This window comes from Numenius arquata, chromosome 1, assembly GCF_964106895.1.
Source record: "Numenius arquata chromosome 1, bNumArq3.hap1.1, whole genome shotgun sequence".
In the NCBI taxonomy this organism is placed as follows: Eukaryota; Metazoa; Chordata; class Aves; order Charadriiformes; family Scolopacidae; genus Numenius; species Numenius arquata.
In genome coordinates, this window is record NC_133576.1 from 62,719,567 (window position 1) to 62,742,622 (window position 23,056).

General features: G+C 37.9%; 1 protein-coding gene across 1 annotated transcript in view; it reads right to left on the bottom strand.

Moving 5' to 3' along the window:
* Positions 1–436: 436 nt before the first annotated feature.
* Positions 437–23,056, bottom strand: part of STS (steroid sulfatase) — an 88,754-nt gene continuing 66,134 nt past the window's right edge. The window contains exon 9 of the mRNA XM_074149419.1: positions 437–819. Coding sequence (XP_074005520.1) covers positions 437–819 — 383 coding nt within the window. The remainder of the gene's footprint in view (positions 820–23,056) is intronic.

The window sequence follows — 23,056 nt, forward strand, 5'->3', positions numbered from 1 at the left end:
CTCCACTGTTATCTCTCTATTTCTACTTGGTGCTAAGTCCTATTAACGGCAGATAACACTTAGCAAAAAGGACAGGAAAGTGTGCATTTAGTGGTTGTAATTGACATAAACTATAGGTAAATTCCATGCTTAGTAAGAAAAAAGCTGAAAATCTAGAAAACGTTCTCATCTAGAAAACCTCTACACCCTACCCACTTGTAGATGAGGACGGCAACATGGGCTTCATACTGATTCTTGTATCATAAAGACAGAAAAGGTGTATCTTGCCCCCTTCTCTTGGCACATTTTATTGACTGAAATTCTTTTCTACTGCAATGATGCATTTAAAGACAGGTCCTCCAGCATACCAAAACCTTTTGAAGGCTAGTACTGCAGTGGTTCAAGTCAGCTACCCACACTCTCTTGTTCCAGTTTCCTGAAAAGAATTACAGCTTGTCTATACTGAGTGCACCTCTGGCAGGTTCCCTTCTGAGTCATAGTCACAGTAGCAAGACTGAAAGAGAGATGAGCAGCATGGCTGAAGCCATGGCTTCCAGAGAATGTTGTCCCATGATAGCTGGTTAGGAACAGCATGCAGGGATCTGGTGTGGTTGTCTACTGCTAGATGTATGACCCTGAGGATTTCATAGAAATGGCTCTCTGTTTCTGGAGTCAGTGGGACTTTCTCTTCAGGGTCTCTGGAAAGATCGAAGAGCAGTGGGGGATCATGCCGTGTGATGAATCCTCCATGGCAGAAGCAAACGTGGGAATCGTAGCAACCATTGGAGCCTTCAGGACTGAAGTTCGGAGTGAAGAAGAAGACTTTCCAGACAGATTCACCTGCAATTTACAGACACAAAACAGCTGGTGGTAAAATGACAAACTAAAAGTCTCCTAGTCTTATGAAACTCTAATTTACACCACGGGAAATCAGTCTCAGTGCAACCTCACTCTGTACAGGAACTGCAATATAATGAAAGAGTAAAACAAAATCGAGCAAAACAAAAATAAGCAAAACATGGCAATTTTCATGCTACACATATTTATGAAAAAATTATGATCATTTCATTCCCTTGGAAAAATTCTGATTAACTAAATCATAGAAGACTTAAAAGAACTCTACATTTTACATAAACAGTGTCAAGAAGATTTGCATAAATATTTACTAAGCCATTGCACTGTCTTCTTCAAGACTTGTTAAAATGTACCTTTGCCCCTTGATGATATCTGGACACTGTTGGGCAATGTCTGCTTCTCATTTTGCTAATCAAAATAATTTCATTTTTGCCTTTTCCTCTCTTACTCTCTTTGTTGCATTAACCTATTAGCCTCTGCCACATGCTTTCATTGCAAACACCTGGAGACAGACCTTCTCATTTTATTAAATGTGATGACATGAAAAACTGTAATGGATGCTAAATTCCTGTCTTAGGCTTCAATTTTTTTCTCCAGAAGTACGTAACTGTTATAGTAGTGCAATTTTTAGATGATATTCTGCTTTGTAAAATGGGAAACAAAGATCTTCATTTATAGATTGGTCATTCTCTTTCAGCTTAATCTGCTAGTAGAGAAAATAAACTGTCTGCACTAGTGTAACTTCAGTCAGTATTTTTACTGTTTAGAAATACTAATTATTTCAATTAAGATTAAGCAGATATCAATTGGTTCCTTCAAGAAGCACTCTTGAACAGAAGGTACACTGGAAAATCTGAAAATACTTAACAAGAAAGGAGTAAACTAAAAATAGCTCCTATTTTCCACAAGTATCACAGAACAGACAGGGAAGGCAGGAACAGACAGACACTTCCAGGGAAGCACACTGTCCTCCCATGGTCAGGGAAGATTACAGTTCTCCGGAAATGGACAAGAGAATAATTAGAGTCAAAATTCTGTACTTTATTCTTAACAAAAGTAGGATACTAAACAGCTGAGGTCTATGATGTCAGACTACCTACCCACTTGAGTGTATACAGACATCAGAAATACATATTCATCACTAATCTACATTCCTCAGCACCCTATTGTGACAAATATTTTTTGCATAACCTCATTTTTTTTAAATACTGGGGGAAAAACTCTTCTTGGTATTTTGTTAAATTCACAGAAAGCTTGTTAATCTAGTAACAGATTGTCACAGATTTATGTGCAAGACAGTGTTTAATATTCATTAATCAATTCATCAGTCCAAGAGAATGGAAAGCACTGAAAATTGTGGGAAGGGCAGAGATGAACTGGTACATGCTATGCTGTAACTATATCAACTCAAGTTTCAAAGATAAAAACAGGTTTAAAGAAAGAAATGTTTCAGTGGACTAAAGAGTCACAGGGTGCAGTTCTAGTCTATATCATGAATTTAAAGGACAGTAGGTGACCTTAAGATTCTTTACAGCTTCTTCTATCCCACACCATTTTTCACATTATAAGAGATTTTACCTCTAGGAACAAATTCAATGACAGAGCCAGCAGACTTCCAGTTCACTTAGTCTGCACTTAAATCAGGGTCAGAGGGGTAGTGGTTATGATACACATTAGACTGGGAGAGCCTTCTGAATGCTGCTTGGAAGTCAGCAAAGGGGAAGGAGCTCTAAAGGCTGTGAGTGACTTGCTGGCACAGACAATAGGACATAGGAGGCTTTAAAAGGCTCTGGCTGTGACAGCAGCCATGGAACAGTCTTACTGGGGAAAAGGGAAAGGAAAGGAAAGGAAAGGAAAGGAAAGGAAAGGAAAGGAAAGGAAAGGAAAGGAAAGGAAAGGAAAGGAAAGGAAAGGAAAGGAAAGGAAAGGAAAGGAAAGGAAAGGAAAGGAAAGGAAAGGAAAGGAAAGGAAAGGAAAGGAAAGGAAAGGAAAGGAAAGGAAAGGAAAGGAAAGGAAAGGAAAGGAAAGGAAAGGAAAGGAAAGGAAAGGAAAGGAAAGGAAAGGAAAGGAAAGGAAAGGAAAGGAAAGGAAAGGAAAGGAAAGGAAAAAAGGAAAGGAAAGGAAAGGAAAGGAAAGGAAAGGCAGCATTCCTTCATCTGTCTTTCCAATAACATTTTGAAAGGTTGGCTTGATACTTGAATTCTTTGGTGTTTTCTCAGAATTAAAACAAACAAACAAACAAAGAAACAAACAAAATCTAAAACTCCCCCTTAAATTTCTTTGAACTTATGCATGGAACGTTTCCGAGAGCAGAAATATGCCTCTCATTTACTGAGACTTAGAATTTACATTCTTGGAAGGTATGTAATCCTATACTAAGCATTCCTTCAGGCTTTTTAAAAGTGTTTAATTGGCACATTGGACAATGAAGAGTAGAGAAAGCCAAAGGGCTTTAGTAATTAGCGCACTATGTGCCTTTGTAGACCATGCAATATTTGCCCCACCTGAGAATTTGACTCAGGGCACTATAACACACTGACAGAAGAAGAGCAGAAAAAAATTTATATAGCTATTAAAATGTCAACTAAAAGAAATTCCAGTAAGGCCATGCACAAAAGAACTTTGTGGTCAGGCTGTCTTACCACACTTCTATCTTTCATGGTATACTTGTGCTGAATGACATTGAGAAGATATTTTAGCCAACTTTTTTTGGTGTTGGGCACTGTAGCACCAGGCCAGTTCAAGGGCTTACAGATAGCAATATAAAGTTGAGGATTCTGAATTAATGCAAGTCAGTACAAGCAGCTCTTATAGGTAAGACATGGGAAAAAGGAAGTTGTACCAGGACTTTTTTTCCCCACAGAATAAGGAACTGTTCAGGTTTGTCTATATACAGAACATACAGCATGTTGCAAAACCATGTGTGGGGTTGGTGACAGGGCATGTGTGACATCCCATCATGTCTGAATCACCTTGCTAGTGTTTTGAAGAGCTGATGCTAGTATATGAGTTATGCAGCTATACAATATCATGATCATACTGCGCAAAACACTAAGCTCTGGGAGCACAAAGTCTGTTATTGTGCAATGTTCATCTGTTGCACTGCAGTGATGTTTCAGCAAGGATCTGGAACTTCATGTGGTGCTGGAGGAACAGCAGTGCAGACTTTAACCACCAATTTCCTAAGCATTATAAAAACTAAAGCATATCTGTCGGTGGCTGTGACTGTGGAGTAGCCAGTGTAATATACTAGGAGACATAAAGTGTTGTCAGACTTCTAATCTGTAAAGCTGATGAACTGTATAAGGCTCAATATTAAAAAGAGCTCTCTCCCAGTCTCTCTTGGTTGATATAAAACCTCATTTTGTCAGAGGGTTAACTACAAGGATCAAGTTAATATCTCAGTAATTAATGATACCTTTGTTCCGCAAAGCATCTGGATAGTAAACTCTCTTTATATAAAAAGATAACTATATGTCTCTTCCTCAGTGAAGTTAGTTGTAAAATTGTCAGGGCTCCCCCACAGTCAAGTATATCAGGTCCCTTCTAAAATAGCAGGCAAGTCCTAAGCCTTCAGCACCCTTCAAGATCCTGTCCCAGTCTTCACAGCTACTTTATTTAGCATCCATTTGCCCTGCAATTCTCCAGCTCTCTCAATTGTCCAACAGTTTTACCTATTCATCTCTCAGAATACCTCTTTCCTTTACATGTTAAGAAAAACAAAAGCTACAGAAGTTGTACATATAAATAGTCTCAAATTAAAACAGGTTGCAATTAGTTCAAACTAGTCTGCTATGAATATAATTGTTCAGAGTTCTATCTCCCTAACAGACTCCTCATCTGTTTTAGCTTCACCCAGCTATTTATCTTCTCATACTCATACAGATAACTGCAGCTCCAAAAGACAGGTAGCAACTGTGAGATTAAATCAAAGTCTCTCAGTAAGATATATTAATATTTCCAAAATGAAGTGACAGACTGGATATGGATGTCATTTGTCTTATAATAGCACTGTTCTTAATCACTGATGGTTAAATGGTGTTTTCTGATAAGTAGTTCTTGAAGTCAATAGAAGCTATTGCTGTGTTATTGTCTGGACCTCATTTTTACTGCATTTAATCTATGACAGTAGCTTAATAGGTTTGCTGCTACTGTCTTCTCCTTTGTTTAGATTATTTTGTTTCTTCTTTCTGTAGAAGAACAAGTTAAACAAGTGTGTTCTTCACTGTAAATTAGGGAGCTGGTCTCTCCTTGACTTCAGATGCCTTTGGGGGTAACCTTTTGAGCATAGCATACAGATGGAAATTGCCCACAGACTTTTCCTGAATCTTGAGTGTGCTCTGTACCCATTGTCAGCTCCCCCATTCTAACTCACACCAGCTCTTCTTCATTTATACAGAGTAGCAGATGAAAACTGCAACATACTTGAAAATGACATTTTTCAGATAACTCATTGTTAGATTGAATCCTTTCTTCCCGCTTCCTCTATCTTTAGAATCATTTAGAATTGTTAGGTTCTCTCTTAACGTTATGTAAAGTTGATATCACTTATGTCTATATATTCTCCTCTTCAATAATTTAACAATTTAGAAAAGGTTTCAGTAGCTAAATTCTTGTAGAACTATATATAGCACATAAAGAATCCTATTTGTTTACTATAAAGAAAATATACATATTGTTTTCATGACCGTGCATTTCTCAAACAGCTAATAAAAATCTGCTATTTGAGTTTTAGAATTTGTAACTTTATTGCTCTTTCAGTGAAAATTTTTATTGTTTTAGATACTTATTTGATATCTTATGATGTTATATTGTTACACCAGTTAGAAAACAGGACATTATGTCCCAGTGTAGGTGGAGAACAACTGAGTGATATTTGAAGATGTAATGTTAGTTTATGTTGCTAGAAGAGGCTTGCACAAAGAACAGTGCAGAACATACAGTACTTGAGCTAAAACCATGAAAAAAGCCAGTAGCAGCAGGGATTTTAAAATCTTAAGGATAGTAACTGCAGTGTTAAGTGAAAACAGAAAGTACTGCACATTGGTGGATAACTAATAACTGAACAACTGCTGGAGGAAAATATAAAACATAGTGAAACCATGCTTAGGCTGCTGAAGTCAAGACAGAAATCTCATGACTGACCTTATTATCTAAAGTGCTGTGGTATGAGCAGCTTCCACTGAATTCAAAAGTAAAGATTATCTGCTGAATGATAGCATATAACAAAAATATTTTCCTGAATTTTTTTCATCATCTTCAAAAAGAATTGATTGATCATTTACAGTGTTTTCTTGTTGAAGAAAGTCTCAATGGGAAGAATCTGTGAGTAGAGAAACTATTCTGCTAAAACAGGAAGTGCTATAATGCAATGTTATGCCTCATGTTCAGAAATCTTAGTTAACGGCAACATGGAAGAATACATGTTGCCCTGGAAAAAAATTCTATCCATAGTAATTAGATGTACACAATTCAGACACTTTCTAAAGATTTGTTTTAATAATCCATTTACTTGCTGAATGGTCCATGAAATTTTTAGTTCATCCAAGCAGCAGTTGATGCCATACTAAAGACAGAAGATAATGTTGGCACACGAAAAAACTACAGGTCATTTCGAACCTATATGCAAAAGTCTTTGAAAACAGAAAAGTCTTATTTTACTTGCTTTTAGAGAAATAGTATTAATTTGCATATACTGGTTTTCCATTGGAGTCATTAAGAGATAGAGTTAAGAACTAGGAGAGCAACACACTTAAGAAACAAAGATGGCAAAAAAAACCAAAGAGAAACCTATTCAGGATTGTGGTTTGCCTTTTTTTCTTTCCGTCCTTCAAAAATGCATTTTAGTAACTGAAAATAAATTGAGGACAATCATTAATGTCTTACATAAAGTGGATACAATCATTCTGAGTGAAATGAACAGACCTGTAAGATTCAGACAGCAATTTTCCTGATACCGAGCAAATGTACGAGACAAAGATGCAAAGAAAGTCCTAAGCAACTTCTGCAAATATTTTCAGACAAGTTTGAAACAACCAAAACCAAAACTGTCCCCAGGAATTTGTTTATAAATTATTTTCTCCAGACATTTTTCAAAATTTGGATGTCAAAAAATCCTTTGACACACAAAATGCTAATAAAGTATTCCAAATCATTAATCTGAAAACTGATAGTGTGTTTAGACTTTAAATAGCAAGAAGAATATCTAAAACCAAAGAAATAACTATACAGTTACTTTAAAAATGAGAAGTAGAAATAGTAGCCTAGAATTTTGTGCACTGCCAAAGAATACTGAATACTCATTTGTTTTATTTTTAAAAGTTGAGGACAAAGGCGAATTATACTTCTTTGCAGCTATTTCAGATAGTTGAATTTTTTTTTATTTTTTTTTTTTTTTTTACTTTTAGAAAGCTATTTGGATACTCAGGAAATCTTCTAAGAATATATTTTTTGTTTTACCTTGAATCAGTTAAGCATAAATGACATAGCGAAGAGGTTCCTTTTGTCAGAGTGAAAAAAGGAGTTAAAGAAAGTAACTATTTCTAAGTGATATGGTGCAAAAATCTCAGTATCAGTCACCCCTAAATATTAAAAAAAATGTGAGTGAAAGAATTTTGGTTTCATTGTAAAGACTATAGTATGTGTAGTTTAGTATCTGAAACATATGACAACTGTTTTTGTCCCACTGTTAGAAAATGCATGTGTTTACCAGAATCTGAAACTAGCAAAATGTTAAAAAAGGTGTTAAACTTTGGGGCAAATAGCTGAAAGTAAATAGGAATTCGCATCCTAAAGCTGGAAAAATTGTGCAGGCATTAAGCCAATTAGAACTAAAAAAGGATATCACCTGATAGCTTGGGGATCTCATAATATCCAGTGTTTCAGCTGGAAATTGAGTCTTTGGGGGTATAGAAAAGTTTAACCCTATTTCATTAAGGTTCTTATGAGACTATCATTTGGAACTAACACATTTGAAGAAATGGAAAGTACAAGTTTACTGAAGGTCTGTGGTGCAGATTAATGTGACTAATGAGCATATGTTCAAACAATGCAGAAATCCCTCAAAATCCTGAATTAAACCTAAACACCAAAAGTACATATCCCAGCATGTTCTCCTAAAGATGATCAGCAGGGATTCTTATATAAATTTATACCTAAGAAAATTTCTAGAAGTCTATTTTTATTTTCTGTTTTCACACGGACCTGTTCAAGGTTAAGGTATTTCAGAGAAATTCTGCAGTTTGTCAGGTATGCAAAAAACAAACTTCATTTCACAGTTCTCTAGTCAGCACGAGTGCTTGAGTTTGAGGAGAAGAGTTTTAGGAAAGCAATGGGAATATTTTCTCGTCTTGGTGGTATACAAGATGGATGTAGAGATCTTCAGCTATTCTCCAGATGACAGTAAGCGATGGAAAAGGGAAAGAACCTTGACTCTCTCCTCCTAATTTCCAGCTTTAAGGAATGCGTATGTGCTGCATAGTGAAAAATAGGCTTTACCCTTCTGAAGTGGTATAACCTGCTAAAATCTCCTTCCTATTAAAAACAAGAACAAAGAAGGGTCTCCAGGGGCTGCAAATGAATACATTTTAGCTGTTCCTTATATAGGACTTAAATGGAGAGGTCAGAATTGTTTTGACTGAAGGTTACTTCAGAACTGTCACTCAATTAATACAAAGTAACTTGGCTAGTAAACTCTGTTTAGTCATGCATGAAGTAAACAAAATAATCAGAGGGTTTTTTGGGTTTTGTTTATTTGGAGTGTTTTGGTTTGTTTTCTTTTAATAAGGAATCGTTCATTGCAATGGTATAGAGGAGGTTTGGCTTGTGCCTTCCATGCTGCAGCCATTCCTAGTTTGCAATCTAAACCAGGAGAAAGGGAAGTGCAAATAAGAAAAAAACAAAACAAAACAAAACAAAAACACCAGAAAGAAGGTCTCTTGTTTAATTTCAACTTAACCAACTGCACTAGGAAATTTGGTTTATGTTCTTACTAAGATTAGGAATACTGTAAATATTTTTTTAAAAAGGTGAGGATTTAATATATATTTTTTCCCTTTATTTGTCCCTCTCTCCCAGAGTAAGTAGGGGCATGATGGTAACGGAGTAGAGCACTGCAAGTCCCAGGGTATAAATAGCTCTGCCTGAGCCTAACAATAACTTGGCTGCCACTGTCACAGAGCAGAGCAGAGGCAAGAAAATACTGTAACAGTATTTGTCATGCTTGTCAAGAGAAAGATTTTCCTACCCAAAATATTGTTAGCAGAAATGTGTATCAGTTGATTAGGTCAATTTTACTGAGCTTGATATAAAAAGTTTCATGGTGTCTGTTCAAGGAAAAAATGCTCTTCTTTCCTTCGGTAGTTCCATTATTTCACACTTACCAAATGATATGCCCATACTGTGTCACCCAAATTCACCTGCAGCTGCTCTGATATAAGGATCAAGATAGCAAATTAAAATACTTAATGAGATAGTTAAGGTAAATGACACTTGATGCTTGTTCTGCTTCCTCCAGCTGTTGTGGTTGAAACACTGAACACAAATTAGGGAATTGGGAAACCATTTGGGATGCCTCCAAGAAATGGGCAAGATCAGAGAGAAAAAAAAAAAAAAACAAGAAACAAGGACGCAAATGAAAAGTGAAGATGATACTCCCAAAGCAAGATAGGAAGCAGGGGAAACAAAATATGTTCAATAATCAAGTAAAAGAAAAGATCGCAATAGACTTCAGCAAGAAACAATAATGAGTGACTCAGATGTTTGATACAATGCAAAAAGGTATGTCTTCTCGATATTATCGAAGAAGAAAAACATGAGTAAAGAAAGAAGCCAAAAAGAACTTAAAACACACACACACCCCAAAAAATAAACAAACAAAAAAACCTTGTAAGATAACACACTTCTCTGGAGAACACTGGAAGTGAAGGAACTTAGGAGACTAAAAAACAGAAAAGGCAAATGATTGGAAAACCATCATGAGGATCAGAGTTTATTACAGCTTCTGCAGTTGCAGAAGGGAAAGACTGATACAAGGGTTTGATCAATTAAGGGGACCAAAAAGAGTTTCACTATCAGTGAGAACAGAAGCTCAGAAATGGGGAAGGAAAGGGGAATAAACACATGGGAAAAGGAAGAAATCGGACTAAAAGGACATAGTTCAGAGGAGAGAAAATGGTTGCTCTTTATCCAACAAAAATGTGATGTAAGTAACCTGAAGACTCATGAGTTATTACCAAAGGAAAAGTAAATTTTCTTCCAAGACTTACATATTCTGAATTACATAATTGATGTTACTTAAGTCTTTCATGAAACTGTGTAGCTGAATCAGTGGAGAACAGACACAAATCCACATCACACTGACACTTCATTGTTTTTCATACATGCTGACCCTCAAAATCAGAAAAGTGGTCTGCAGCACTTGTCTTCTACTGTTGAGGAAATCTCAAGAAAAATTTTTGCTGTAATAACATGCAAATGCGTAAATATGAGTAAAAGATATGTCTATGTATCCATGGAAACTTGTTACTTACTGTTATAGAATCATAAAATCACTTAGGTTGGAAAGGACCTTTAAGATCAAGTCCAATCATTAACTTAGCACTGCCAAGTCCACCACTAAACCATGTCCCTAAGCACCACATCTACATGTCTCTTAAATACCTCCAGGGATGGTGACTCAACTACTTCTCTGGGCAGCCTGTTCCAATGTTTGACAACCCTTTCAGTGAAGAAATTTTTCCTAATATCTAATCTAAACCTTCCCTGGTGCAACCTGAGGCTGTTTCCACTCATGACTTCGGAGAAGAGACCAACATCCACTTCGCTACAACCTCTTTTGACATAGTTGTAGAGAGTTATAAGGTCTCCCCTGAGCCTACTTTTCTCCAGGCCAAACATCCCCAGTTCCCTCAGCCCCTCTTCATAAGACTTGTGTTCGAGACACCTCACCAGCTTTGTTGCCCTTCTTTGGACACTCTCCAGCACCTCAATGTCTTTCTTGTAGTGAGGGGCCCAAAAGTGAACACAGTATTCAAGGTGTTAGAAGTTTCTGTACAATTTCTCTAATAGACTACATTGCCACTAATGTTGCTATTAAGACAAAGGCTGGTGACAAGGAATGAGGTTTAATGAGACTTAATGAAGTTTATAAAGTGATTTGGGAGAAGGACATCTATGCCTCCACATTAAAAGCTGCCCCAATCACCAAAAATATTTACCTTTGCGAAAGAATAAAAAGATTCTCAGAGAGCTGATAGCTAACAGACAAGGTAAATGACTGTTTCAGTCTTGTGTTAAAAGGAAAGCAAGTGGCACTTTCTTAATTAGATTTTAAAGATCTTTATGTCACTGTAACTCAAATCAGAACCTGTATTTCATCCATATTTTTCTTTTCTGGCCATTCTTTTCAGTTCTTTCACAACACTGATGCCATTTTTTACTACAGTTGACTCTTTGTAATTTACTACACAGTCTAACAAGGCTATCTTAGGTATTGCATATTTGTAGACAGGTCCTTATTTGAACCTCTGCTGATTTAAAAGAAAAATGACATTAATTAAGACATGATCTTAAAATTCCCAGCCATCTTCAAGAGACTCCCATAGTGCCATTACTGACACTTAGCAAAATATTAACTTTTTTCACATTGTGAAATAGGTGGCAAGTCATTTCTAATTTTAAATTCAAAGTACTGAGTAGGATTTATTGCTCATCACTATGCTGCTTCTTAGTATGCAATTTGACAATCTGGTCATGTCACCTTATTTTGGATCACTGCAACGTGGAGGTCTTTGTGAAAGCTAGTTACCAGCCTATACTGATCTTCTTACCTGTCCTAAAAGACTGCTTCAGGGTGAGAAGAAGCTTGTGAGAGAAGCTTGATCTTTTGATGACACTGATTAGCTCAGGTTAGCTCAGCTGTAAATGTTTACACTGTAGACACCTACACCTTGCCATCACCATCCTCAGAATTTGCTAAAAATCTGAGGTGTCAAGAGCCTTAAGGACACTATAGAGCCTCACTAGCCCTGCCCAGGCCTAGGATGGTTCCCCATCCATGCACCCTGCCCATGGACCAGGATTCCCACTTCAGCTCAGCCCGAGGCCATCAACCCCTGCCTGAGCAGTGCTTCAGGAGTACCAGTTCCCAGCCCTGTCTCTGGATGGCCCTATGTTGTAGCCTTTCTTCCAGCTCTGCTATTCTCCCATCTCCTGCTCTTGACTGGACTCCCTGGATGGACCTTGAACCTGAATCACCACTTTGCCTAGTTGGATGGACCCTTTTATCAGCACTAATCTCTGCTCACTCTGTGTGGGTGCTGGAAGACATTGCTCTTCCAGTAAAAGCACTACAAGTGCTGCAGTCACTTACAGTTTTGTTGGAATCACTTTTCATCAGCCCAAGTTAGAGAGTTGAACTTCTTGTCTTTCCAGCATTCTCTAGTCCATCTTTAATTTTGCTTTCTAAGATCAAATATCTATCCACAAGGTGCTGCTGCTTATGAAAGTTCCCACACTGTTCATAGATAGTGGGTCAAACATCTCGTCCTCTCAAGTACATGTAAAAACCTACATATTTAGCTGATGTGGCCAGAAAATTTGTAGAGGTTAGCCTCCCTTGTTCATATACATTACTTCTGTATACTTTTTTTTAATGAGTCTTACTCATCCTTAATGATCATTCAATGACCTTTGAAATATGATCACTAGTCACAGTACATCTGCATTGACTCTGCTTATGCGATGTCTGTATCTTTCTCATATAAATGTATGCAGTTTCCTCTGTTCCAGCTGTCACAAATAAGAAAAAAAGCTCATTTCAGATATTTCAAATGAATTTTCTTTTTGTCATCTAATTCATCCCCCTGCCACTGCACAATTGTTCCCTACAATGTGTGTTTTCAAGAGCTCTCTTGATGGATGGTGTCTTCTATTGTAACTTCTGTGCTACTATCATTCACTTCCTTTATTGCGGAAGACAAAGACATTTTATTGGCACACTCCTTTCATTTAGTGTTCTATCTACTAACTTTTTCAAATACAAATCCTTCACAAACTTTTGCTGAAGTTTAAATAAAGATTTTGGTGCACATGATTGTCTCAGAGTTCATAGAATCATAGACCATAGAATGGTTAGAGTTGGAAGGGACCATCTAGTTCCAAACCCCTTGCCATGGGCAGGGACACCTTCTGGTAGACCAGGTTGCTAAAACCCCATCCAACCCAGCCTTGAACAAATCCAGGAATGTGGCATCCACCAAGCTTGTTTGTGTTGCTCCATCCCGCAATTAACTGCTGCATTGTCTATTCTAAATTCCATTTCTACACCTTTTATAGAGTTGTAGTCCACTGAAATGAATGTTAAAATCCCTGTGAATTTACTGAAAGTATGATTTCATCTTCTTTGCCTTCAGTTCAACAAAGTATTTCTACCTTAGTTTAAGAATACAAATAATAACCTCATGCTTAAATTCAGCAAAGTACAATGTAATCTGTGACTGAAGTTGCTGTATGCTCAACTAATTGTTTAAGCAGGGATCTGCAGGTGCTATTCAACTCCCATCAAATCTCCTACTTCAAACTATTTGCGAAAAAAAAAAAATTGAGTAAATGATTTTTTCATTTATCTTTGCTGCTACTTAATAAAATAGTTAATAAAAACTGTTTTATTTGTTTGCTATGCTGATACGGTTGGATACACTGTGAGTGATTTATTTAATGTTGTCTCAATGTCTATTGGAAGAAGAAAACTGAATCAAGTTTTACCAAGTGTCTTGTTCACTAGACAACTCTAGCTTCTAGAAAAATCAGTGTTCAGCATTTATATCTTAGCTCCCTGAATATTAAACTCCTGTCTGCTTAGCAACATCCTCCTACTCCAAACATAAATTCCTCAGTTACTCAAGTTCCCATTGGTAAAATCTTGTTGACTTTTCTTCTTCTGTCATGTACATGGATATGTATACATGACATACTGCCTAGCATGCCCAGGTAAGTCCAGGTGGTTTTGAGCCGTGTGGTGCATGGACCTCAGTGCAACATTTGAACAAAGCCTTTCCCACCTCTTGAGCCTGCTGGAGAGATTAAGCAGCACAGAATAGCCCAACACAATGTCCAGAATGCTCAACTGAGATGTAATAAGCCCCGGAGTGAGTTCATCTCAAGCTAGAAGAAAGCAGCAATGGAGCTGGGAACTCCAGTTATTGTCCTTCATTCTCTGTGTTATATCTCCTTACACTTTTATGTGTAAAAAAGACAAAATTGCTAGGATTTAAGGCAGTGCTAAATGACTATAAACCAGATCCTAACTTAAAACTTCTAGCCAGTCACTTTCATGGACCATGAAGGGTGGGGGTTTTTTGAGGTTTTTCCCTATAATATGAGTGGCAAAATGAATTATCTTTTTTTTTTTTCCCTCCAGTCTCTGAAGTACAGTTGAAGGGGGGTACGTAGACCCCTGCTGTGAGGGAGGTGGTAGAGACAAGGTTTGCTGTCTTTGGCTTGATATCCTATTTTTAACTAACTGTATAGTTCAATGTAATAATTCTAGCATGCCTCAAAGTATCTTTGAAGAGGGCACTTAGGTCAAAAACTTAATCCAACATTTGTTAGCATTTATTGTGGCACTATAATAGCTCTGTTATACAAGACAATTACAAAGATGAGTTAAACAAAGACATCCTCACCCTTGAGCATAAAATCCTACATCTTTTTACTGATCTACAAGTACGTTCCCATAGATTATGGTTTAGTTTAAGGCTTTAACCCATTATTTTAGGAACAAATATAAATAAATATAAACCAGCTTGCAGTCTAAAGTCATTCAGTTACACACTGTACTTCCTCAAAATGCCAAATGCTTTTGGCATTACATGAGAAGATATAAATTTTATATATGCCCTCCCTCCTCACTGCAGTTAAGAGTGATGACAGCACCCAAAGGATATTGTGAAATACAAACATCTGCATACTGGTAGTTGTTTTTTGGCTTTTGAATCTTACATTCAATTTTTAATTTATAGTTCTGCAAATTCAGTCTTCATCTCTGAATTTTAGCTGGTTTCTTTGTCAAAATGCTCTTTAAAGATCTGTGACAATAGTAACGGTAGCAGGAAACACCAGGAAATGTTTTCCTACTGTATTCGCTGCTGTGGCTCCTTCTCCTATGCATTTTTATGCTATTCTCCACGAGGCATGTAACCATACACACATTCCTCATCTGTTGCAACAGAAAAGAAAATGGATTACACAAATGATTTTGAGTTGTAAAACAGGTTTGTTTTAGCATCCAGCAGTGGTTTACTGTAATCCATACTCCTTCATACTGTAGTGCATTGCACACTGACAGATATTTATCACAACCTCAGTCTAGTCATTAATGAAACAGGACAAATTCAGGCAATGTTTACATGGTTTCTTAACTTTCTCTTATGCTACCAAAGATGTCTCTAACTGGCTGGCATTCACACTGAGCATGCTCAAGCTTAAACTCTGTTTCTTTACTGATGCTGAGTCAGTATTCCTAACTGAGGTCCTGGCACTTAGGCTGTGTAGACATAAAAAGGAACCTGAAATTCAGTTAGGATCAGAGATTAGGAAATCTCCCAATCAAGGTGAATTCAAATGGAAATCAATCCAGGCAGATGGACTTGGTAAACAATTTTTCTATCACCCATATCCTCACCTTCACTTTGAAAGATTTTCCTGTCTTGCTGAATCTCACAGGTTTGCCTAGTTTTAACCTCAGAACTTTGGATCACTTTTTTCTTCTTGTATATCTAAGTAAAAAGACCAAAAACTTAAATGTAAAAAAGTTTGTCTGCTTCCACAACTGTCTCCCCATGAATAGATCAAAAGTTATCAGAGGACAAATAAGACGCCCCTACACAGACATATTATACAACCATGTAGATCCTCGGGTGATGAAGAACGCAGATGATTCAAGCCTTCCTGAAGGTGCTCCTTTCCCTGCTCGAGACACAATGTGTTCTCATACACATTGAGAACAGAATCAGAATATGAAGCAACCAAAACACAAAATCTGGATAGTGGTAAGGATATATCTGAGGTCAGTTTAGCCCGCAAAGTGAATAAATAGCTTGAAACTGGTTAGGAAGGACCAAGCATAATTGTCATGGGATGTTTGTCTTGTGTGTCTAGGCAGAGACTGCATTGATGGGCTCAGCCAAGCACTGAGGTTCACATGTTGATGAGGTACGAACCTGTTGCTCACTTTTTCATGCCATGGCAATAATGCTTCTCTATGAAAGAATGACTTTATATATCAAGATTGACAACATGAAGAAATACTTAGCACGGAATACTCAGTCAGTTTTGCATGTAGACACTATTCTTGCTAGTTGTAATCATTTGCCAGCATTCTAAGTTTGAGGACTATCGACTAATGGAATAATCATTTGCAGCATTCAAATAATTTATACTTAATTTTTTCACTTGATTACAAGATAACAATTTATAAAGCATTTAATGTTTAAGCTGTGTTAAAGAGACAAAGCAGTATGTTGACTTTTGCATAATTTCAATCTTCAAAATCTTTCATGAACACTTCTCATGTTTACTTAAAATTGGACTAAAAGCTTTGGACGATATGTACTCAAAAATATTCTGTAAAATATGAGTGGTTCTCATAACTTTCTTTTTTTCTTCTTTTTTTTTTTGGCCAAAACTCAGTATGCTGTAACTATTTAAAAGCACTGGTAGAAATTATAACACTTACTAAATGGAGACCACCTGAAAAATTTTGGCATATGAAAGGGGGAAAAAAGAGGCCTTTGAAAAACCTCAGGAGCTACAGGCATTGCATTTATTATCAAGTTCCAAAATCCAGTTAAAACATTACTTAGCACCTTTTCTTGATTATTAACAGCTTCATTGTGAACACCAGCATGTTTTTCAAAGAACCTTTTCTTGCAACTATATAGTCCTGGTGTTTGGAGTTACTTGGCATTCCTCAGATCCCCAGGACTTCTAAATGACCTAGCAGCCCTGCTAGGGCAGAGCTGAATGAACTGAAGCAGATGAACGAACAACCTGTATTCTTGTACAATTTTTTTGCAATTCCCAGTTGTTTTCCTATCCACTGAATGATTATATTACCATTGACGGTGAAACTACAGTCAGACATTTGTCCTCAGTACTTACTCTTGTGCTAATATAAGACTATTAATGGACTCTCTAAGATTTTTCAGAAGGATAAACCTGCAAACTGTTGAAGTACGATATTCAATAGAATAATTTTAGTTGTAAAAAAACCTGTAAATGTTGCTAATTTTGAAAAACTCAAATTTCATATTCCAAATATGTTAAGTATCACAATCCATTTTTCATGATGGATTTCATTTCATTGTAATCCATATTTCAAGTATCACACTGCATTTTCTACAACTAAAGATAAACTAAATATTACTTTTTTCCACACTAGAAGATAAAAATAGAGAATGAGAAACAAAACAGTGCATGAAGTCTCAAATTTTTCCTTCAAAATTTAAAAGTGGCCATTGCAAACAGGACTCCAAACAGAATTCTATGTGCTTTCTATATTTGTTTAAAAAAAAAAATCAGCTATTCAAACCCTTCATCTCAGCATGAAACAACAGCTACATTTTCTTCTCTCCTTCATTCAGTTGATTCTAGCTTTAACCTTCTTACGCTGACCAGCTCTGTTAGGATGAATTCTTGCAGATGATATTTAGATTTTTTAACAAATTCCGAGCCTTTATGGCAAAAAGTCCCTCTCACTGCACAACTCAAACCATCTTCGCTTTTGTGAAACATATGTTTCTCCACATACTCATGCATAAACTCATGCCTTCATGGCATACATGCAAATAGTCCTTCCTGATGAAACTGATTTTTTCTGGAAAATAAAAAGAAGTTTTGCTTATCTTTGGCTTTCTTCTAAGTTGCTTTTTGAAAACTGACCTGAACACTCATGGGCTACAGTCGTTTCTGAATCATAAAGATATATGCTTTTAGAGCCTCTGGCTACTGCTGAAAATTGGCTTTAGTAGCAACTGCATTGTTTTCAGTAGCCCAAAATCATTGTCAACTATAAACAAGCACTACAATGCTACAAGCCATTTACCACTCAGTATTATAGAACTGTCAGTATCATTCTCTATAGGTGCAACTCATAAATTTAAACTTTTATATAATACTTCTGAATCAAAATTACGTCTGGGTCTTAGGCTTTGAGAAATCAGCAATAAAAACATGATATCGTATAGTGCACTTGATGCAGATAAAAAAATGGGATGAGCTTTCATGCAAAAAGCATTGTTTTAGCTTCTACATTGGGTATGCTGCATAAAACAGAGAGGGAAATGCTACAGCAAATTCCATTTTTATATATATGCCCTAATATCCATAGTCTACACACTATAGGCAGGAATTGCATTTTCCCTTAGTACAACATAACCACGTCTATGAAAAAGAAAGTAACAGCTGCTGGGCTGAATGTTGGGATAATTTGAGAGATGAAGAGAAGTAAAGAAAGGGCACGAAAGTGCCTCCATGGCCAGCTGTAGGAAAAAGAGTGGACCTAGACCCTAGTTGGGCTAAAGGATTTGCAGTTCTAAGTCACCGTGACCATGCGGAAATAATAAGCCCAAATTGTAACATTTTCCACAGCCTTCTAGAATTGGAGAAAAATGTATTCAAACGAAACAGAATCACAGAATCACAGAATCACCTAGGTTGGAAGGGACCTTTTAAGATCATCTAGTCCAACCAATGCAAAAAAAAAAAAAAAACAAAAACAAAACCACAAAAAACAAAAAACACACAACACCCACAAACAAACCACACACACCACCACACCACCCAACACTAATTCATATTCCCAAGCACCATGTCAACTCCTCTCTTGAATACCTCCAGGGATGGTGCCTCAACCACCTCCCTGGGCAGCCCATTCCAATGCCTGACAACCCTTTCAGTAAAGAAATATTTCCTAATATCTAACCTGAACTTCCCCTGGCGTAACTTGAGGCCATTGCCTCTTGTCCTATCATCTGTAACTTGGGAGAAGAGACCGACCCCCGCCTCTCTACAGCCTCCTTTCAGGTAGTTGTAGAGAGCGATAAGGTCTCCCCTCAGTCTCCTCTTCCCCAGACTGAACAACCCCAGCTCCCTCAGCCTCTCCTCGTAAGACTTGTGCTCCAGACCCCTCACCAGCTTCGTTGCCCTTCTCTGGACCTGCTCCAGCACCTCAATGTCTTTCCTGTGGTAGGGGGCCCAAAACTGGACGCAGTACTCGAGGTGGGGTCTCACCAGTGCCGAGTACAGGGGGACGATCACCTCTCGGGTCCTACTCACTACACTGTTCTTGATACAGGCCAGGATGCTGTTGGCCTTTTTGGCCACCTGGGCACACTGCCGGCTCATGTTCAGCCGACAGTCGACCAACACCCCCAGGTCCTTTTCTGCCAGGCAGCTCTCCAGCCATTCTTCCCCAAGCCTATAGCGCTGCCTGGGGTTGCTGTGACCCAAGTGCAGGACCTGGCACTTGGCCTTGTTGAACCTCATTCCGTTGGTCTCAGCCCATCCAGCCAGCCTGTCTAGGTCCCTCTGCAAAGCCTCTCTACCCTCCAGCAGATCAACACTGCCACCCAACTTGGTGTCATCTGCAAACTTACTGAGGGTGCACTCGATCCCCTCGTCCAGATCATTGATAAAGATGTTGAAGAGAACCGGCCCCAGTACCGAGCCCTGTGGGACACCACTCGTGACCGGTCACCACCTGGACTTCATTCCATTCACCACCACTCTCTGGGCCCAGCCCTCCAGCCAGTTTTTAACCCAGCAGAGAGTATACCCATCTAAGCCATGAGCATCCAGTTTCTCCAGCAGAATACTGTGGGACACTGTATCAAAGGCCTTGCTAAAGTCTAGGTAGATAACATCCACAGCCTTTCCTTCATCCATCAAGCGAGTCACTTTGTCATAGAAGGAGATCAGGTTTGTCAAGCAGGACCTGCCCTCATGAACCCGTGCTGGCTGGGCCTGATCACCTGGGCATCCTTCACGTGTTGCATAATGGCACTCAGGATGATCTGTTCCATCACCTTCCCAGGCACCGAGGTCAGACTGACAGGCCTGTAGTTCCCTGGATCATCCTTCCGACCCTTCTTGTGGATGGGCGTCACATTTGCTAGGCGCCAGTCGGCTGGGACCTCCCCAGTTTGCCACGACTGTTGGTAGATGATGGAAAGTGGCTCTGCAAGCACTTCTGCCAGCTCCCTCAGAACCCTCGGGTGAATCCCATCTGGGCCCATAGACTTGTTTATGTCGAGGTTCTGGAGCAAGTCCCTCACCATCTCCCTTAGAATTATGGGGGCCTCATCCTACTCCCCGCCCCTAACTGCTAGCTCAGGGGTCTGGGTCCTCGGGGGACACCCTACTCCACTGCTAAAGACCGAGGCAAAGAAGGCACAGAGTGTTGAGATACCATTTTTAGAGAAAAAGTAATTCTTCACTCAGGTAGATTTATTTACTCACAATGTCTTCTTTAGCATTTCTACCTCATACTTTTGTAGAGCTAGGCTCAAAATCTTAATTTGAGTTAGAACAATTGTCTGATAATTTTCTATCTATTTATAAAGTTAGCAGTAGCAAAATCTTCATGAGACTATACTTTGCTAATCCCTCTCTCTACTTAACTTTGCATATATGTATCATGGTAGTGTTTTAGCAGCTCCACCAAATGATTAATTAACAGTGTGGCTTTTTGGAAGATACAAAGTAGAGTTTGGAATTGGGGGTGGCACTTTTTCTGTTAAGCAAAAAAAGAAAAAGCTGTGAATGAGCTCAAACCTTCCAAAATGACAATTCTATAAGAAAGGGCTAGAGGAGAGAACTACATTTGGTTTGGAACCAGCAGCAGCACATTAGATCAAGACATTGTTGAGCCCAGACTATAAAGCTTGGCTGGCTAAGTTGTTTGCTATAAGGATATGAACTCTCGCTAAGATAACTATAATGCTTTTAGGACTGAGATTCAATCTCCACTTGTCACTGAACACGACCGTGTGGATGGATCAGAGCTACAGAGTGATTCTTTGTTTGTACATCATACTATGGTATTGAAGAGAGCCCAGATAATACAATTAAGTTATTCTTGAAGACTCTATTGAGCCTTAAAGACTCTACCCTTCTCACTGAGCAAGTGAGATAATTGAGAAGCTTGCTTCTGTGATATCATATCATTTAAAAATTAATGTACCACAGACAGGTAACAGGTTATAAATAAAAAATAAGTGCATACTTGGTAATGATAAAATTATCTTATGGAGGACTAACATTTCCTAACACTAAAAAGGTCACCCCTTCTTTATTGCACTAGTGCTAATTCTAAGTACTGAAGTATAATGATCTTCATGGGGTTTTTTATGGTCTTGTTGACTTTTAATGTTGTGACTGCACCACTATTTCTAATTTCCCCCTCCTACTATGAATGCTAGAAACCAATTTTGCTTTAAAATGCCAATGTTGAAGAGGGTTGACTGAGTCAGTGAGTGAGTGAGTGAGTGAGTCTCACATGTTTGCACTAGAGTTCCCCATCTAAGAGACCATGGAGTCAATAAAAATATATGCATTATATTCATTATTCTGCTGAACATGAATGAACTGCAGCTGAATAATTATTTTCAATAAATTATTGGGTAAAACTTGGCATAATAAATACATTTGAAAAATATCATAATCTGTAGGAACTTGTTCTGTACTACTTCATGGACTTTGCCTTGCTACTAAGACATCATTGAAACAACTATGGCAAAAATTACTAGTGAAGTGCAGCCTCTTTTGGTTTCAAAAAGCTTTTACACAAATCCACCTACAGAATTTCTCTACTAAGAACAACAAACCAAGAAACAAGTTTAAAAAGCTGTGATTTTTTCTACCTTTTAGTTTTAGGGAAGTCTGAATGTCTTAACAAAAGCTGCTTGAAAAATGTAATGCCTTATGTGTCCTCTAATAGTTTGAGACCAAATAAAAATTACTCTGAAGTCAATAGGAAAGTCACTGTTTGTACCGGGACACAAGCTTTTCTCAGGCAGAGGACATTTAGAAGCATAGAATCATAGAATCATCTAGGTCGGAAAGGATCGTTGAGATCATTGAGTTCAACCATTAACCTAACCCTGCCAAAACCACCACAAAATCATGTACCCATGCACCAAGTCTACCCGTCTTCTAAATACCTCCAGGAATGGCGACTCAACCACCTCCCTGGGCAGCCTGCTCCAGTGTCTGATAACCACTTCCGTGAAGAACTCTTTCCCAAAATCCATCCCAAACCTCCCCTGGCACAACCCAAGGCTGTTTCGTCCTTTCCCATCACCCATCATTTACACTGATTATTGAATATTTCTGGTTGTGTTGCCTTTCCAAAGTACTGATCAAGACTTACATTCAGAAGCACCTATACAGTACAGAGTGCATATCATCCATAGACACACACTGGCCTCCAGCATAATATTGTCCAAGTGCACCCTCCCTCCAAGTACCCACTGTTTTCTTCTATAATTATTTCTTCTGCTTTTCATGACATGGTCTTTTATAGCATACTGAGAAGTCATCTTGCTCTTGACTGTCAGGTTTCCAGGGAATTTCTCTAATAAACAAACACTTTGCTTTATTTTCTAGGAGTAATAGGATGTCAGAGGCTGTGCCACACAAAATATCCTATGTGGGTTGTGCATGCATTAACTACTTCCCCTGAAGAACATTGCCTAAGACAACATATGCCATTTGAATCTGATTTTAAAATTAGGATGAATCAGCGTTATGTTCTGAATGTAACATGCAGAATGCTGCAGGCTCAAGTCCAACAGTAAAGTAAAGATATTTTTGGAAGTGTTATGCTCCAGAAATTCTTAAAGACCCACTTTTCATGTTACTTGGTAAGCTGAAATTCATTTTTGAAAGTTGCAGTGTATTTTTATTTATTCTTTTACATAGTTGTTATTTATATTTGTTTTGACTACTGCTAACTTTTTAAATAGATAAAAAACTATCAGACCATTGTTCTAACTCAGATTTTTTTTTCTATTTAAGTGTTAGCTGTGGAGTACACAGAAAAAAAATCCATAAGATTTTTCTTTTGTACTGTCACAAGTGCATGACACAATATCTGACAGCAAGCCATTCAAGCTGAAGTCTAAATAATACTGAATTAGCTACTTTAAATGCCTTTGCCTTT